Source organism: Schistocerca gregaria, chromosome 6 (genome assembly GCF_023897955.1).
Source record: "Schistocerca gregaria isolate iqSchGreg1 chromosome 6, iqSchGreg1.2, whole genome shotgun sequence".
Taxonomy (NCBI): Eukaryota; Metazoa; Arthropoda; class Insecta; order Orthoptera; family Acrididae; genus Schistocerca; species Schistocerca gregaria.
In genome coordinates this window covers 146,361,071-146,381,570 of record NC_064925.1, presented here as the reverse complement: position 1 = coordinate 146,381,570, position 20,500 = coordinate 146,361,071, and the positions used below count along the sequence as shown (strand labels likewise).

At 40.1% G+C, this 20,500-nt stretch overlaps 1 protein-coding gene across 4 annotated transcripts in view; it reads left to right on the top strand.

Moving 5' to 3' along the window:
• The window catches only part of LOC126278473 (galectin-6-like), a 448,782-nt gene extending 439,423 nt beyond the window's left edge, over window positions 1-9,359 (top strand). For all 4 annotated transcript variants that reach the window (XM_049978617.1, XM_049978616.1, XM_049978619.1 and 1 more), the window contains 3 exons: window positions 7,193-7,402; window positions 7,810-7,895; window positions 8,012-9,359. In XM_049978617.1, coding sequence (XP_049834574.1) covers window positions 7,193-7,402; window positions 7,810-7,895; window positions 8,012-8,336 — 621 coding nt within the window. In that variant the 3' untranslated portion in view covers window positions 8,337-9,359. The remainder of the gene's footprint in view (window positions 1-7,192; window positions 7,403-7,809; window positions 7,896-8,011) is intronic.
• Window positions 9,360-20,500: the final 11,141 nt, after the last annotated feature.

Here is a 20,500-nt window from a genome sequence, read left to right as displayed (position 1 = left end):
GCAGTCTTCAAGCCTGTGAACAAGAAGTTTATATTGCCTGAGAAAGTAGAGTTTTAACAGCTGTATGTATTTAGTGGGTTGTGGGGGAATCATTTCTGTATGTATGTGTTTTCTGTTAAGGATTTCTGAATTTCAGGTTCTTAAAACACAGCTCCAACTGTTTGCTCAGTCCAAGACTCAAGCAATAGTTAGGTGTTGCCTTTTAAGTGTGGAATGAAAATGTGTTTAACTAACTGACAACATGGTTCCATGTAAGTTCACTAGATGTGCTTGTATCAACTACTATGTTGAAAGGAGTGTTCCACTTTATTAGGTGTCTCATCCTTGGTCCAAATTTACCTTTTTGTTCTTGAAAACAAATTTTCAGCTTTCTACCTAGACGTCCTGCAGTTGGCATACATCTACAAGCTTTTGATTCAAGGCATTTGCATTTCTTTTTTGACAGAAAAGATAGCCCAGTTTCGTAAATTGTAATCTTGGACAATCAGACCAATACTCTTTAAAATTTTCAAACATTTCGCTTTTTATTAAAGAATACTGATATGATATTGGAAGGTTTTCCACAAAATCTGACTGCTTTATTAACTACATACATTGTACAGTTAGACAAAAGTGTCAGCGATACGTATTTTCTGTTGTGCTTCTTTTTAGACATTTCTTCATGTGTGTACACTTCCCTATAACTTTCTACAATGGTTTCTGTCAATTCATTTCATTAACCTCTGTCTAATCATGATGGTTTGTGGTCCCTTATAAAATAAAGTCCTCCATTCCCACTGTTTACTGCTGTGGCCCAATAAAGACATTCATCTTCAGAGGTACTGTTGTCGTCATCTAATGTATCATTTACAGTGAGAGATATTTCTCCAGAGAACGTATTATTAATGAGTTCGAATAGCGTATTTGAAATAGAAATGTCCTCATTTCAATCTTCAATCACATTTCGATACACTGTTGCCTGTGCCGCATAGTTTCATTAAATTTTCACAATTTCAGTTGAATTGTGGTGATGCTTGCTGGCTGAAAAGCAAAATTGGTAATACTAATGTGAAAACTTTTAACTCTAAGAATAAATGTACTAACAATATGACCATAAAGACTTTGATTTGTACTTTAAACATATCTGAATATTTTACCACATGAAGCCAGACTGATTGAGAATGTGCAAATATGCACAAGTGCACTACAGGTAGTTCATTCTGCATGACAACAACAGAGGGAACTGTCCAAAATGTGGGCCTAGAGTCACAGAATTTAGAATTTTTATATGTAATTAAGTCAAAACAAGGCCCTGGGAATAGACAACATTCCGAACTACTGAGAGCCTTTGAAGAGCCACCCATTGCAAAACTCTTCTATGTGGTGTGCAAAATATGACAGGTGAAATACTCTCAGACATGAAGAGGAATACAATAGGTCCAGTCCCAAAGAAAGCAGGTGCTGACAGGTGTGAATATTACTGAACTATCAGATTACTATCAGTTTAGTAAGCCATGTTTGAAACATGTTAACATGCACTCTTTAACAGAAGAATGTAAGAACTGGAAGACACCAACCTCAGGGAAGATCCGTTTGGATTCCGGAGAAATATAGGAACACACAAGGCCATACTGACCCTACGACTTCTCTTAGAAGAAAGGCAAACCTACATTTATAGCATTTGTAGACTCAGAGAAAGCTTGTGACAGTGCTGACTGGAACGCTCTCTTTGAAATTCTGAGTGTAGCAGGGGTGAAATACAGGGACTGTAAGGCTATTTATAACGTACAGAAACCAGACAAGGGAACCAGTGGTTTAGAATGGAGCAAGGCAGAGATGTAGCTACCCTGATGTATTCAATCTGTGTACTGTACAAGCAGCAAAGGAAACAAAAGAAAGATTTTGTGTGTGAATTAAAGTCCAAGAAGAAGATATAAAAACTTTGAGGTTTGCTGATGACATTGTAGTTTTATTGGAGACAGCAAAGGACTTTTAAAAGCACTTGAATGGAATGAACAGTGTCTCAAAAGGATGATATATGATGAATATCAATAAAATCAAACCAAGGATAATTGAATGTACTCGAATTAAATTGGGTGATGCTGAGGGTACGAGATTGGGAAATGAGATACTTTTGCTACTTGGGCAGCAAAATAACTGATAATAGCCGAAGTAGAGAGGATATTAAATGCAGACTGGCAATGGCAAGAAAATCGTTTCTGAAAAAGAGAAATTTGTTAACATCAACTTATGTGTTCTGAAACTATTTATACAAATACAAATAAATATGAAATGTAGTCATGTATGGAAGTGAAACATGGACGATAAGCAGTTTAGACGAGGAGAGAATACATAGGCTCTTCAATGCGGTGCTACAGAAGAATGCTGAAAATTAGATGGATACATCATGTAACTAATGAGGAGGTAATGAATAGAATTAGGGAGAAAAGAAATTTTTGGCACAACGTGAATTAGGAGGAGGGATCAGTTGACAGGACACATTCTGATATATCAGGGGATCACCAGTTTAGGGGAGAGAGAGAGAGAGAGAGAGAGAGAGAGAGAGAGAGAGAGAGAGAGAGAGAGATGAATATAGTACACAGATTCAAAAGGATTTTGGTTTATCAGTTACTTGGAGATGAAGAGGCTTGAACGCGATTGAGCAGCATGCAAGGTTGCAGCAAACCCGTCTTTGGACAGAAGATAAGGACTACAATAACAACAACTCACATCAACATGTCTTACAGTGGGGGCAACAGATACATTGGACACTTCATTGGTAACTAAATCTGTCAGGCTGACCTGTTGAGTTCTGTTGCAGACAAGCATCAGAATGGAGCAACATGGAATTGTAACTTCCATGTACGAGAGTTGGAGCTTAAATAGTGGCAACTGTTTATTCACAACTGATAAAAAAGTGTTACGTATTTTCACCTGTTACAGTCCTTCAAAGCAGTCACCATCATTGTGTAGAACCTGTTGCCAGAGCTGTGGAAGGCATAGTATACCATTAGGAGAGCCTGTTCTGTTGATGGTGCGAATGGAGCAGTCTACTGCCTGTCGAATCTCTGGAACAGTTCTGAAGCAAATGCAGCGAATTGGTTCCTTCATCTTTGGAATCAAATCAAAGTCGCAAGTCCTTAAGTCTGGGGAGTACGGTGGATGGTACAGTACTTCCCAGTCCCATCGACTGAACAGAGTAGCCACAGCTTGTGCTGTATGTGCCCACGCATTGTCGTGCAAAATTATGGGTGGGTTGCACAGAAAGTGCAGCTGCTTCGTTCGCAAACCTGGTCACAGGTGATGCTCCAAAAATGAACAGTAATACTGTGCACTGATGGTGGCATTCGCTTCAGAACTGTTCCAGAGATTCAGCAGGCAGTAGACCACTCCATTCGCACCATCAACAGAACAGGCTCTGCTAATGCTATACTACATGTTCCACATCGCTGGCAACATGTTCTACACAATGCTGGTGACTAATTTGAAGGACAGTAACAGGTGCAAACATGTAACTCTTTTGTGTAGGTCGTGAATAAACAGATGCCACTATTTAAGTTCCATCCCTCATATTAAAAGATGTCTGAATGCCAGTCACTAGATTGGAGAGGTTTCAGAGTTAGAAGTACTTTATCTTCTTCAGGCAACTCCACCTGCTAAGTTTCAACAGTACACAATGCAGATATATATGGTAAGCAGTGCCCAACGTATAAGCCTTTGTGGAAGAATGACAATCTTCCTGTGGTCTGCTTCTTCATCTGACACATCACACATCAGCCATGTCTAGGCTATGGTCAGCTGGCAACTTGTTTGTAAGGGTGCTCTTGCAGGCAGTGTTAATGTCTTGTGAACATGCATATGAGGTGTGTTCAAAAAGTATCAAGAATTTTAAATTTTTTGAAAATAATTTTATTTGTTCATCTACATTGTTCTCGTTCAGAGTAGTCCCCATTAAAAATTATACACTCCCACCAGCATGCCTTCTCATCCCCGAAACAATTATGGTACTCAGTCTTTGGGATAGCACTTTGCCCTTTCAGCAATGTGTTTTTAATCATGCAAATACTCTTCTCGGGTTTGCCGCCGGATTGTATTGTGTAACTCGCACAATATTTCGTCGATGCAACTGCTCGACATCATCAGGTGGTGGTAGCTGCTGTTATCACTGCTGCAAGGTGCTACTGATGATAATCGCACGGCGGTGACGGAATTTATCATGCCGGGGGCAGGCAATACGCGTGTGCGGGAAGACGCTCGTAGTTGGAGGAAAGCGGCGCTCCTGGTGCCTCCTGCTGGGCGCCGCAGAAAGGTCATCCGCGCGTGCGCTGTGGGCAATGACTGTGCTGCCGGACGCTCCTGTGGTTAAAGTCCGAACTAAACCTCAGTTGCGCGTTTCGTCACTTGACGGATCGGAAGTTCTTGTTTCCCTGTTTTGTTTTTTTTTCCGATTTAATGGCAGTCAGTGCTTGATTCCAGGCGGCGCTTAGCTGGAACCCTGCATCCCTGTTGATAAGATTGTCAGCTGTACGGATATGTATGGCCTCCTTAACAACACAGTCCCAGAAAGATGACTCTGGGGATAAAATTTCCGTCTGTTCGTACAGCATACGATGTCCCGTGTCCAGGCAATGCTTCGCTACCGCTGATTTATCAGGTTGCCCCAGACGTGTGTGACGATGGTGTTCGACGCAACGTTCTTGCACGGTTCGGCATGTCTGTCCAATGTAAGATTTTCCACATTGGCATGGGATTTTATACACACCACGTTTCCTAAGGCCAAGATCGTCTTTGACCGAGAAAATAAAATCCCATGCCAATGTGGAAAATCTTACATTGGACAGACATGCCGAACCGTGCAAGAACATTGCATCGAACACCATCGTCACACACGCCTGGGGCAACCTGATAAATCAGTGGTAGCGAAGCATTGCCTGGACACGGGACATCGTATGCTGTACGAACAGACGGAAATTTTATCCCCATCATCATCTTTCTGGGACTGTGTTGTTAAGGAGGCCATACATATCCGTACAGCTTACAATCTTATCAACAGGGATGCAGGGTTCCAGCTAAGCGCCGCCTGGAATCCAGCACTGGCTGCCATTAAATCAAAAAAAAAAGGAAAAAAAAAGGGAAACAAGAACTTCCGATCCATCAAGTGACGAAACGCGCAACTGAGGTTTAGTTCGGACTTTAACCACAGGAGCGTCCGGCAGCACAGTCATTGCCCACAGCGCACGCGCGGATGGCCTTTCTGCGGCGCCCAGCAGGGGGCACCAGGAGCGCCGCTTTCCTCCAACTACGAGCGTCTTCCCGCGCACGCATATTGCCTGCCCCCGGCATGATAAATTCCGTCACCGCCGTGCGATTATCATCAGTAGCACCTTGCAGCAGTGATAACAGCAGCTACCACCACCTGATGATGTCGAGCAGTTGCATCGACGAAATATTGTGCGAGTTACACAATACAATCCAGCGGCAAACCCGAGAAGAGTATTTGCAGCAGATCCATCGGGAAGGTATGAAAAGTCACATCTGTTTTTAATCATATTTAAGCCAATAAAACAATGGTCCTTTAAGATTCTGTTTATTTTTGAAAACAGAAAAAGCCACAAAGAACTATATCTAGGAAATATAGAGGCTGGGGCACCATTATAATGTTATTTTTCATCAAAACTTCCAGTTCTAGGCACTCAATCAGGAACCGTGCAACTGCTACGGCCGCAGGTTCAAATCCTGCCTCAGGCATGGATGTGTGTGATGTCTTTAGGTTAGTCAGGTTTAAGTAGTTCTAAGTTCTAGGGGACTGATGACCTCTGATGTTAAGCCCCATAGTGCTCAGAGCCATCAAAACTTCACAAACAATGGAGTATGGGTAGGCACATTGTCGTGGTGAAAAGGTTGTCAGTTGTTTCACCACAGAACCAGGCCTTTTTCTGAGATGGTTTTCAATGCAAGCAGTATTGAACTTCTAGATAGTATTCCTTACCGATTGTTTGATCTTTTGGCAAGAACTCACAGTAGACAATTCCATTAAAATCAAAGTAACCAGTTAGCAGAACCTTCACATTCAATTGCAGTTGCTGATCTTTTTTCGATCTTCCACTGGGATGATTGAGCCTTCATTTCAACATCATACCTGTGAACACATGTTTTTGTTACCTGTTATGAAAAGGTTCAGTAGTTTTGCACTGTTGTTGACTTCATTTAGCAACTTGTGAGCAATTTCCATTTGCAGCTGTTTTTGCTTGAAATTAAACACCTTTGGCACAGATTTTGGTGTACAGGTCTCATTCCCAAAACGTTTCATGGCATGAGCCAGCTGATGTGGAAGCATAATCAGTAACTTCACTGATTGTGCTTAGGTGATTGTTAGCACTCATTACTTTCACTTTTCCCACATTATCATCAGTTGTTGATGTGCAGGGGTGTCAAGATTGTTTGTTGTCTTCAGCCTCTTCATAGCCATCTTGGAATTGGGTATCCTACCTGTAAAGCCTTGTTTTACTCACTGCAGACTCACCAAAAACAACATTCAACATTTCTAAGATTTTGTTACTTTTATTCCATTTTTATAGCAAAATTTAATATGATCCTATTTTACCACAAACCACTAATCACCACTTGTTAGGAAACTTATGTAACCTTATTAATAGCCGATTGCATCTAGACATCCAATACGGCTATAAGTGTACAGGTATGTGTGACATGTTTATGAAAACAAGAATGAAAGATTGTGCAAATCTGACTAATACAACCCTCGAAATTACAAAATTGCTGATATTTTTTGAACACACCTCATACAAAATATATGGAGTGAAATTCCCAAGAAATGTATGCAGGTTCACTTCTATTGTTTACCATGACATTTAGAGACTGTGATTGGAGATGGTGGAAGATTCATGCCATGCTGTACCTTAGCACTCTATATTATCATATCAGGTTAATTTCACTCGGATTCATCCTTCTTGTTGTTATAGTTTTCATAAAAATTAGTGCAATTTTTACAAAGGAAAAATTATAGATTTGTTGCATGTTTCTTCAGTAATTAATAGTGACTGGGAGCCATCTGAGTGCCCATGTCTGATTACATACTGTAGGGTTTAATTTTTTGCAGTTGGAAGTACATTGCATATGATTAAATTTTTATAATATGAAATTTGTGTACTTTTAAACTGAAGGTAATGCTAGAAGGTATCTTCTTCTATTACAGATAGCCATTAATGGAAGGCACTACTGTACATATACACATCGTATACCATTGCAGAAAGTTCAGGTTGTCCACATAAGTGGTGATGTTGAAGTTGACTTACTGGAATATCGAAGGGTTGAGATCTATCCTGAACAGTATCCAGGCTACAAAAATCCAACTGTAAAAATTCCAATGAATAAGTCTCTGCGAGATGAGCATGAAGATCCACTGGTAAGACAATAAAAAATTTAATAGAGTAAATAGGAAAAGATTAACACCAAAGAGAAAAAATTAGTGTGCTATTCCCAATGCTAAGGCCCAAATATGTAAATTGATTCACCCCTACAATCACTCCAAAGTTCATAAAAAAGAAAATCATTCATTGGAAATATTTGTAAGATGTTAAACAGATCAGCCATTCATAATAAATATAAATTAATATGAATGGCTTTTATAAATAACACTTGCTAGTTAAGCTTTATTTAGTGGTCATAAATTTTATTAAATGAAGTTATTGAGGTTAATTGTATGTATAACTAATCATCTGAACGTGTGAAATGAATTCAGATGTGTCTTACAAATCATTGTAAATAATATCCTTTGAGCAGTCTTCTCAAAATATGTCTGTTTCTTTGCAGGATACACCTTTTACTGGCAGTTTAGAAGAATTTGGTATTGGCCATGAGCTTGAGATTACTGGAAGAGTAAAAATATTGCCTCACTCGTATGTAGATTATCTTTTTACAAAAATTAATGTTTATATTTTTTTCATTTTCAGAATATTTTTAAACTATTTTCTTGTGAGCAGTTCAGTACATTTCTCTTTTTTTCCCTTTCCAGGTTCTATGTAAACCTTCAAAGTGGATCATACGTTTGTCCACATCCAATTATTCCACTTCACATCAATCCTCGTTTCCGTGCAGGTTACACAATGGTACGAAATGCTTGGGTCAAAGGCAAATGGGGTACTGAGGAGAAGGCACACTGCTCGCATTTCCGACCTGGTCGACCATTCTGCTTAAAAATTGTGTGCACTGAAGACCAATATTCTGTGTATGTGGACGGGTCATTGATGGACAGTTTCAAATACAGGTGTTCTCCGCAAATTGTGGACACATTGTACATCCATGGTGATATTGTGTTAAAAGATATTGTTGTGAAATGAGACTTCCCTGGAATGTTTGACTGTCAGCTGTTCCATCTGTGTCATTTACATGGTGTAACATGTAGTAAGTGGTGTTCAGTTCAAAGGCAGTTTTTGTGGTTTCCTTCCAATAGACTGTTAACAAGGGTAATGTGGGGGCCAAAATCTATGAATGACATATTTTGTAAACTTTATCAAATTTATACTTGTATTTATAAAAACATGCTAAGCAAAAGTATTATTTCTTGAAATTATTTTTTAAAGGTTGATTAGCAATCTCTGTGACTTGCTTAGGAATAATTTGCTAATATATTTTTGCCATTGATGCACTGATTTGTAGACTTGCTTTATAGTTCCACTGCTACAGTGTAGCATGTAACATAGTTGAACAATATTTTGTAAATATATTTTGAGTAACCTGGAAATTTTCAGCCATGCAAGCACTTTTATTATTCAACACATTCAGAAATATTCATAAAGTGGGTCCAGTTAATTCTCAACATTTATGGTATGCACAATGCTGTTTGTTATTTTCCAAATACAGTTAAATGAGAACTGTGCTCCCAGAAGTGACAGAATGGAACTTACTTGCAGTTCGTCATGTACTAATGATGATACTGAAAACGTTGGCTCAGAATCAAACTGTTCATTATCTGGTTGGAGCCAATACTGTAAGATTTTCATTTGTGTAACCAAGGGTTAAGAATTTAATTATGTGTAGACCTTGCCTTTGTCAATGACATTATCACCTGTGACATTTATTTTATTGATCAGATTGCAGTGTTCATTGTATGACTATATAATGTGCTTTAATATTACCATTTTCTGAGCTTTAATCTTAGCTGATAGTTGTCTTCATCCAGAATGAGGACCATAAAAATGCGGGTTCTTTTTGTAAGACTATTGGCTTGAAAGGAACTGATGATTAATTTCCATCAATTAATTGTCACATCAATGCAGTTTCGGATCGTTATTATGAGTATTATCAGCTGAGGTAAGCAAATTATATGTCTGTAAAGAATAAAGGGCCAATACATCAATGAATCTCTGCTTTCAGTTTGCTACAGCTTTGTCTTCAATATCATCATGACATTAAAGGGCTATATGAAAATGAAGAGAGTAGCAGAAGACAGGACAACATGGAGAACATATTATAAAAATGTGTACCTTGGCTACCCACAGGTACCATGAACGTATAGAATTCACAGAGTGTAATAAGACATGCGCTACTTCCAGGAATGATAAAACAATTAATCTGATGGCCAAATTAACAGCCTTAAATCTGACTTAGTAACCCTGCAATGAGGTAGAGTGACTAGCCCAGTGCTGACTGTCAGCTTTCTCATTCCATCTCTATCCAAGGAAATGTTGGCTTGTAGTATGGAAGGTATGTGCCATCTCTCACTTGTTAACTAGTTTTCAAAATGAGAACAACAGCTATTTTTTGTCAAAGTAACTCCTGCACTCTCACTCGTCTTTCCTGACAGTATAATTTCTGTAAAACTCTGGAAAACAGTTTCTGTTCAATGTCTTTATCATTGCTCATAAACTGAAAAGGTGCATCAAGACATTTGATTCAACCTGATTATGAGGTGGGAACATAAACTGTTCTTAACATTTTCTTCTGTGAAATGAAATATACTGTTACCAAATATTAATTAAATATTTTCATTGTAGAACCACAATAATTATCTTATTGAATGTAATGTATATGAGTATAAACTTTATTGTGCAATAAAGACTATGCTCACTACACAGCTTATAATAGTTGCAAAAATGAGTCATTAAAGTATCATTAAGCTCTGCAGCACTGTCTCTATAAAGTTTTCTGTCAAATATCAAAATCAGATTTATGGTGAAGTTTCTGTGCATCTGGATGGAAGGGAAATGTGAACCATGAGAAAGCCAGGGAATGAAGTGTTGTAGTAAAATGTCATGAATTGGGATGGCCAAATAAAGGATAATATGAAGTGGTACTATAAAGGATGACCAAGCAAGGTGGTGAAATTATTAGCACACTGCACTCACATTCTGGAGAGCGACAGATCAAATCCCTATATGCCCACCCCAACTAAGATTTTCTATGATTCCTCTAAATGCAAATACTGGGATGGTTTCTTTGAAAAGGGCACAGCTGATTTCCTTCTTCATTCTTTTGTAATCTGAGCTTGTGCTTCATTTCTGATGACCAAGTTATTGATGGGATATTAAATTCTCTTCTTCATTCTTTTTATAACAGCTGGTTGAGAAGAGGAAATTGGTGGAAAGTCCTTACCAGGAGAGAAGGGGCAGTTCAGATGAATGTGTCAGTCCATCTAGAATTACTTTACAGAGAAAGAGCTGTTGAAGGCAAAACTGTAGATGATGGAAGATCATCTCAAGATACCTGTAGTAGGATAAATGGTATCAAATAAGTCAAGACTAGTGAAAAGGTGTTGTACATTTAAATTTGTGGCTGGTCAAGGAATTTTTCATTTGGTAGAACTCTTAAGATTGCCTTCTCTGCAATATTTCTCTGCACACAATTATTTTGAATACTATGAGGACCTTCAGTCTAGCAAAGAAAGATACTTCCTCTTAAATTTTAAGTTTAGAAAGAAAGCCTCGGTGAACATGCTGATGAGATTACTTTGATTTTCCAGTGATCCTGTCACTTCCTGGGAATTAGGCTCCCCAAAGGGTCAACTGGCAGTTGTATAGCTCTGCCATCACCTTTGTCCACTCTTCATCAGATTGTATGGACGAGACTGACTGAGATGTTTCTGATGCTGTCACCTACATGGCTGGAAATAATAACCCCCTTCTTGTGGTTCCCATCCACCAGGGTACCAATCAGTGTCTCATATGACGTCCTTCACTGATCATTCTTGTCACTTGTAAGTGGCTCTTTGCAGAACCTTGCAACCTAATTAAATACAGTAAGAAGGAATGCTTGGAGCACTATGCTTCCTCCTTGGGTACGTATATCTCCTAACCCCAGGACTGTTTGGCCAAACTCTGTAGTTTAGTGTGTCACCAAAAGTCACAACTGCTCTGGATCTCCTCCTTGATATTGGGTGCTTCATTTCTCACTGAACACCTCATGACCCCTTTTGCAACAGCATTGGTGTCCTCTTCTGATATGCTGCCTTCTGATTGCATAAAAGAGAAATAGAAGACATAGCCTATCAGTTACTTCCTCTGACCCTGAGTTGCTTAATGAACCTTTCAGTGAGTGAAAACTGCTCCAGGCCCTTAACTCATCTTATATGGGCCCAGGTAGTGATTCCATTCATAATAAATTGATCCAAAACTCGAGTCCAACTCGGACTCCATCTACTCAAGGCCTTTGGTTATATTTGATAGAAGGAATTTTCATTTCACAGCAGAGCACCAATGCCATCATCCCACTTTTTAAATTGGACAAATTCCCAACATCCTTTGACAGCTACCAAATGATTAGCCTCACTGATGTGCTGTGCAAACAATACTTGGCCAACGATTATGTTGGGTTCTTGTATCAGTGTATTTTTCAGGTGGGATGATCAACCACCAGTCATCTGATTAGGGTGAAAACAGCAACCCAACTGGCATTTTCTAAATGTCAGTATCTCATTGTACTTTCCTGATGTACATAAGACATATGATACCATTTGCTGCCATCACATTTTCTTGCTTACCATGACCAGGGCCTTAGTGTGTCCCTATGAACCATGGTCTAGGAGTAGCATATTTCAGTAGTAATCTAAACGTCCTGGGTCCTGTTTGAACACAGCCACTGCTTGAATTTTGAATGGTCAAACCCTTCTGGTATAAGGGGTCATACTAGCTCTTTCAAAGATCTTCCCAAGAGGATGAAGAAGTGGGTAGAGTTTCAAGGCAGGTTGGAAACTGCTCCTAAAAGAAGGAAAAATCAGCAATGATTAATGGCATGAGGATGCAGAGAGATTGCCTGAAGTTGGAACGTGGTAGGGAAGCTGGAAAACCTGGACAGGAAAAGGAAGGGCTTAGTCTAGATATAGTCACAAGTGTGGGGAGTGGAGAGTCTCTCTCTCTCTCTCTCTCTCTCTCTCTCTCTCTCTCTCTCTCTCTCTCTCTCTCTCTCTCTCTCTCTCTCTCTCCCCCCCCCTCCCTCTCCAGATGGATCACATTGTGGTCAGACAGAGAGTCTGAAACTAGATATTCAATTGTAAAGGCCCCTGTAAACAGATGGACAGATTGTCAAACTTCTCTAGTTCATCAAATCATTAAGCATTGTGCATCATTGGTTGATATGTTTGTTAAACATAGGCTGAGCTTGAGAGAAATTTTGATTAATGACCTATTTGTCAAGATGTCTGACTTCGTTTGTATTGATGTTTCACACCACATGTTTAGTGACAGCATTTTTCTCACTGTTAATAGTTTCCACAGTTGTGGAAACAGGGATTGAAAGAGTATGTGGATAAAAACAAAAGACCAATGGCAGTTGTCATAATGGTAAAAGTGATCCGTCTTTCCCAGTCACCTATTATATGATTTTTAATTAGATTTTCATGGGTGTATTTATCTCTGTTTCAACCATTCTATGAACTAGCATGTTACTTTCATTTGCTTCATCATACACAACACTGAAGTCAATACAAGAATTGCTTTGTCTGCATTGGAAGCCATTCCCACTAGTTTTAAAGTACTTTGTGATACAATATGCACAGTATGTCAGTTGCTGAAAAGATGAAAGTAAAGTTGACAAACATTCTTCGTACACCTGTGTGCTTGTTTGAGAAACCCACCTTAAGGTATACCCAGGAGCAGATACAGGCCCAGACCACAAATCGGTAATGATCAAGGATAGCCTGAACTTTATGATACTCATCTGGAAGAAACAATGTAGAAAGAAGTGGGAGACTGAAGTACTGAGGAATGATGTTACATATTTGAAGTTCTATAAGGCTGCAGATAGTGCGATAATGAATACTAAAATTTACTAAAATGGTGGAATGGACATCACTAAAATGTCAATCGCAGTTATACAGACAAATGTAGGCACTAGGTAACTGCCAAGAAACAGAAGAAATACTTCCACTGATTACAAAGAAGGAAGTTCAAAAACGTTCAGGGAAGTTCAGAAATAGAGAACTAGAAGTCACCTAGGAATACAGGGAAGACAAAGCAAAATGACAGCAGGAATAATACAAAGAAATCAAAAAGAACTGATCATCACAGGGAATGACTCAACTTATAGGAAAGTAAAACAACCTTTGTGGAAATTAAAAGGGAAGGCACTAACATTAGGAATGCAATGGGAATTCCACTTTTAGGTGCAGAGGGGAGACTGTGTAGGGAAAAGAGCACATTGAAGGCCTCTGAGAGAGAAAAACTGTCTGATGACTTGATTGAGGAAGAAATGGGAATCCATATGGAAGACATAGAGGATGTGGTTTTCGATTTGATTTAATTTAATTTAACTGGGGAGAGAGAATTACAGTGGCCCTAGTCCCTTGTTGCCCACACCAAATCTTATTTATTTGTGCAGCATCTCTCCCTGTCATTCAAGGAAAGCCAACCAGTGCCCTTGAAAGTGGTATAGTCCCTTTACTAGATCCCCATTACAATCAAGAATTAATTACTAAATATTTTGTCTGACCTTCAGTGCTGTACATAGGAGATTATCACAAATGTGGTATAGTTTCATCCCCCAAGCCACAAAGTCTGCATGTAGAAGCTTCTTTTTCTATTCCCATCACGTGGAGGTTTTGTAACAACTGACAAGATTCCCATTCTTGGACAGTTTTCTTATTACAGATCTGAGGTTCATTCATTAGCATTCCTAGTTTTGGACAATGCTTACACTGAAAATCAGTTTGGTTTGGATGATTTTTGAACTTTTTGAATTCTCCATCAATAACAAAGAACAATTAGTATTTGATCAAATTTCCATATCAACAGTTAGATGCTCTCTGTACTGAATTTTCCTCTTTATTTTCTCTGATACTGGGTTGTGCAACAGAATTTCGGGCTCATATTATGGTGAAGGTCCGCAGCTCGTGGTCTTGAGGTAGTATTCGATTCCTGGCGGGGTCGGGGATTTTTCCTGCCTCGAGACGACTGGGTGTTGTGTCATCATCATCATCATCATCATCATCATCATCATCATCATCATCATCATCATCATGACGAAACATCCTGCCTGCCCCCATTTTTTTCAGGTGAGCCATGTACCGGTAACTTTACTGGATTGAGTAAAAGCGAAATTAGATCCTCTTCAGTCCCTTGATATTATTTGGCCTCTTTCTTCCAATGAATGGTGAACACCACTAGTGACAGTAAAAAAAGCTACAGGTATTACACCTCTATAGTGATTTAAAAAAATCTGTGTTCATATCTCATGAATTTAAAGAATTTTGTAAAAAAAGTGATTTGCACAATGTCATGGGTCGTCCTTTCCATCCTCAATCAATTGGCAAAGCAGAACAACTAGTGCTAACGTTAAAGATTCAGATGAAAATAGACATTTCAGATATGTTACTGGAAGTGGCTCGACTGGATCCTCGTTATTCAACATTTACCCCTGTTTTAAATAAGGGTCTGGCAGAGTTGTTGCACAGCTTCTCGGCTCAGGGCTCTGCTGTATCTGCTTCTCCTGATGACAGGACATATGCCAATACCGACACCGCTATGCTTACAACCTGGCGCACCTGTTTTGGCTCGCGGTTTTCGCACCGTCCGAAATGGGTGCCGGCAGTCATTGAGAGAGACTGTGCCAATGCCTTTGCATTGTTCACACTGCTGAGGGGAGGGTGTCATATCACTTTGACTAGCTGCGACCTTGGGTGGGCGGCTATGCACTGGGAGCACCTCTGCCGCTCTTGCATCATTCGTCTGCTCAGCTGCCTCATATGTCAAGGTTAGTGCCCTCGCCTTCATCACTGCTGCCAACGCCTTCACATCTGTCTCCTCTGCTGTGGTTGCCCCCTTCAGTTGTCAGGGGCCAAGGCAGAACCCCAGCTCCCACACTGTCGCAGCTGACAACTCCGCCACTGCTGCCTCCATCACAGTCAGTGTTGCCTATTCAGCTGCCTTCAACGTGGCCTCCTTCACTGGAGTTGGACTTGGTCATGGAAATGAAAGCTGTACCAGCATCACCTGTCCTAGCATGTGGTCTCTCGCAGGGTACAGGCACTGCACCTTTCAATACTCATGCCATTTCCAACCCTATGTGCAGGTGGCAGTGCATTGCATGACTCAACAATCAGTATTGATGACAGAAGAAGAGGATGTGAGCACAGTGCTCACTTCTTCAGAAAGGAAGAGGTGTGGTGTAAATATCGAATTTGTTTGTGTGTGTCTTCATAGTTCACATGTGAAGTTTGTGCTTGATTTGGCCACTTCAGGCCACCCAGCCTGCTCGTACAACAGCTGTGTGTGCAGCCTGCCAGCGGTACTGCCTGTTACAACAAATTACTATATAGGCCAGATCACAGGGCTTTGCCAGCCAGTTGTGTATTGTCTGTCATATGTACTTTCTCTCCCAAGTGTTTATATTTTTGCATGTAATAAAATTAGTGTTCTTGGGTTAGAACAGAAAGTTTGCAGAATGGGATTAATAAATGATCAGCTTCACTGATGACATTAGTATCCTTGGTGGACATAAAGAAGAATTAAGACATGTTCAATGAAATGAACTTTCTAATGAGTACAGAATATGGATTGAAAGCAAACCTCGTAAGACACTAGTAAAGAGGAGTAGCAGAAATGAAATTGGTGAGGTACCTAACATCTAAATTGAGGTCAACAAAGTTGTGGAATTCTGCTACACTGAAAGCAAAAAAACACATTATGAACAAAGCAAGGACAACATAAAAGTGGATTATCACAGGCAAAGAGGACATTGCAGGCCAAGAGAAGGAAATTAGTATCAAATGTCAGTGGACTGTGGGAAAACTAGCAAAGAAAAGAAGTGAAGCATTTATAATATAGTGCTACAGATGGATGTTGAAAATTAGGTGGTGTGTTAACTAATGAGAAGATTCTCTGCAGAATCTGTAAAGAAACGAACTTATGAAAAACACTGACAAGGAGAAGATACAAGATAAGACTTGATAAGACAGCATGAAATAATTTCCATGGTACTAGAGTGAGCTGTAGAAGGTAAAAACAGCATGAGAAGACAGAGATTGGAACACATCTAACAAAAAACATTGAGGACATCAAATGCAAATGCTACTCTAAGATGAAGAGGTTGGCACATGCAGGCTGCACTGAACCATTCAAGACAAGTGACTCCCAAAAAAGATATTTACCTGTTTTTATCCACCAAATTGTCTGAGGTTGAAGCTGATACAGTTCTCAGCTCTGCAGAGGTAAAAGACAATGGCATCCCTCAGGCGTCTGTACTGAGTTAGGACACCCATCGCATGAACCATGTGTCAAAGTCTCTTGCATTTGGTATAGGTTCCAATCTGCAGCCTTGTCTTGAATGCCAATTCAAGGAACCATCTGGAGGTCCTCCATATGAATGATTTCCCATGGCATTCAATATTCTCCTGAGAAAATCTGATGATGCATTTCTTTCATTGTACTGTTTTCATCTTAGCACAGAGCTCCCTTGGGTACCCAGCACTTGGAAGTTGTTGCACAGTCCTAATTTTTGGGACACCTCTTTGATTAAAAAAGCTGGCATGTCTGCACCATAGTCATCAACTGAAGGCTATCTGGGTGTGAAAGCTTAATATTCTTTGGCCTTGCCTTTTGAGTTGCGGCTCGTGCTACTCTATTCTGTATTTACCAGGCCATGGTATCATCACAGTTGGACTATGGTTGTAGGTTTATGGCTCAGTGTCACCTTCAGCTTTGAAATTATGACCTAACACATCACAGTCAAGTAAGACTGGCCATTGGCACATTTCAGACTAGTCCCATAGACAATTTCCTAATGTAATGGGGATCTTAAATTTTCACTTCCAGTGGTATCAACTCTTGTTCATTTATCCAATCACCATACAACAATTTCCTTATCAACTGACTTATCTAATTCTTTCCACGCACACAGGGGCTGTTGAGCCCCCAGTGCTCACACTCTGGTGGTTTTTCCAGTTGGAAAGCACTTTGAAACCCTCTTCTGGGACCTCCACTTCATTCTCTTAGACTGTGCTCACTTTATACTCTCATGCACTCCCTCTTGGTTACTACCCTCACTATGAATTAGTTCCAGTCTATTCTAGGGGCCTAAAGTTTGTTGCCCCATGGCCTTTCAGCATCTGCTCCACTTAGGTCTTCAGGAGTATCAGGATGCCACAGTCATTTATTTTGATGTCTCTGAAACCATGGATAGGATGGGATATACTTGCACATCTTCTACCAGCCAGGGACAACATTTGTTGCTGTAAAGATTTAGAGTTTGAGGGGGATAGCCTTTAAGAGAACCGCAAGTTTCGTTAAACTCGGTGAACAGTCTCCAGTCAATGTTACTCTTGTCATCTATCAATACGTGCTATTCGTTATCTTCTCTCTGACCTTTGCCTTAGTAACTGCTCAATTGTCTTCCTATGGGTCCCATTCCAAGTGGATATCTCAGGGCCTGAACTGGCTGACCATTTGGGTAGAGAAACTATGACTTCTTCAACATTCATCTTCATGGTCACAGGCACAGATTTTTAGGGGCAGATAAGACCTCTACTCACTCAGAGCTGGAAAAATACCTGTTGGGTTACTGTCACTTTTAACAAAATCCACACTATGAAGGAGACTACAGGTGCTTAGTCCTCCTCCTCCTCCTCCTCCTCCTCCTCCTCCTCCTCCTCCTCCTCCGGTCCCTTCTAGAAAGAATCAAACATCCTATGCCACTTCCACATTCGTGATACCAGATCAACTCATAGTTTTATTGTATGCAATAAGCCACCACCATGTTGTGGTTGCGTAGTCTTACAGACAGTAGCTCACATCCTTGTGGAATGCCCCCCCCCCCCCCCCTCACATTCTTTGCCTCTAATGTTGGTGGACAATGTACTGACCGTTGGACTGGTTCTTTGTTTGTTCCAATAAAGTGGTTTTTATCCTCAGACCTGTTTTAAATTGCTTTCTGGGCAGCGTAGTTTGGGTTGGTATGCTGCTGCTGCATTCTGGGCCTAGGGAGTCCCCAACCCTACCTCTTCCATCAGCCACTCTGGTCAGCCCTCATTTCCTCTATTTTTAAAATTGCTTTTAGTTGTGGTTAGCCCTTTTTTCTCCTGCACCATATTTTACTTTTTTAGAAGTGCTTATTCAGTACCTCTCCAGTGAAGGCAAGACATTAAGGATTCCTTGTTCTTGATTCTAGCAGATGAGAGAATGCTTGAACAGAGTATCATCCCATCTCTGCACCTACATAGATACTCCACAAGCCACCATATAGTGCGTGATGGAGGGTACCCCCATACCATACTTGCTATTTCCCCCCTGTTCCACTCACAAAGAGAATGAGGGAAAAACAACTGTCTGTACACCTCTGTATGAACCCTAATCTCTTGTATTTTATCTTCATGGCCCTTACACACGATATATGTTTGTGACAGTAAAATCATTCAGCAGTCTGCTTCAAATACCAGTTCTCTAAATTTTCTCAATAGTGTTTCTCGAAAAGAATGTCACCTTCGCTCCAGGGATTCCCATCAGAGTTCCCAAAGCATCTTGCTCAAACCTACCAGTAACAAATCTAGCCACCTGCCTCTAATTGCTTCGATGTCTTCCTTCAATCCGATCTGGTATGGATCCCAAATACTTGAGCAGTACTCAAGAGTAGGTTACACCAGCACCCTTTGTGCAGTCCCCTTTACAGGTGAACCACTCTTTCCTAAAATTCTCCCAATAAACCAAAGTTGAACATTCGCCTTCCATGCCACAATTCTCACATGCTCGTTCCACCTCATATCGCTCTGCAATATCATGCCCAGATATTTAAATAACTTGACTGTGTCAACCAGGACACTAGTAATACTGTATCTGAACATTACATATTTGTTCCTCCTACCCATCCACATTGACTTAAATTTTTCCATATTTAGAGCTATCTGCCATTCATGACAACTACTAGAAATTTTGTCTATGTCACCTCAAAACTCTACCATACACCAAGGCATCGTCAGCAAACTACTGCAGATTGCTACCCACCCTGTCATCCAAATCATTTATGTATATGGAGAACAACAGTGGTCCTATCACACTTCCCTGGGGCACTCCTGATGATACCCTTGTCTCTGATGAACACTTGCTGTCGAGGACAGCATACTAGGTTTTATTACTTCAGAAGTCTTTGAGCCACTCGCATGTCAGTGAACTTATTCCATATGCTTGTACCTTCATTAATCTATGTTGGGCTTCTATTTCCATCTGTAACTCTTAAACTATAACGGATCACATCTGGTACCTTTCTGGAAGTGATGCCTCCTGCTGCTTGGTGAGCTCATTGAAACAATTTATGGCAGCCATTCAGCTACTGACTCCATAATTTTTGCCTGCTGATTTTAATACTATTAGTCTTGCTGAGGTTGATTACATTTTTAGCCTTTTCAATTTTACACTACATATTTTGTCTTCAGCCAGCTAGAATGAATTATTTATTCTGTTACTACACTACCTCTGCATCAGTTCAGCTAGGGGTCAGATGTGGTGCCTCACTACAGATGCGCCCTAGGGCTGCTCATCACCCTCTGGCTTGCAGACCAGCCTGATCCATATACTTTTATATGTCATTCAATTATTTCTTATCTCTGGCATCAGTATTACTTTCAGTATCTTGATTTTACCACTCCTACATCCTACCACAGTTTGATCAAATTTATGGCCAATGTCACTGACTGTCACAATAAACAAGGGACTGATGACCTCTCTGTTTAGTCTCTTATTCCATGCCCCCTTCCCACCATCAAGCAACCACCCTTTGTCCTTTTTTTATGCACTTAAAGTAAGATTTTGGCTCTAATTCTTTCTAGCATCCACTCTTTTTTTTCTTTTTTGGTTGTTCTATTTTACTTATAACTTTACCTTCATACACTATTGTTTTTTAATGTTTTATGTTTTGTCATATACAATACCATTCTCACTTTAAACGACATAATTATGACTGTGCCTGTTGTATTAATTTCAAAGCTTATTTGGCTGTTAGACTTTAAAAAAATCTCACAGTAAGAATACTAGATGCACTCATCTTCCAGAAGTTCGTTAATGGTGGGACTAATAAATCCTCCCTC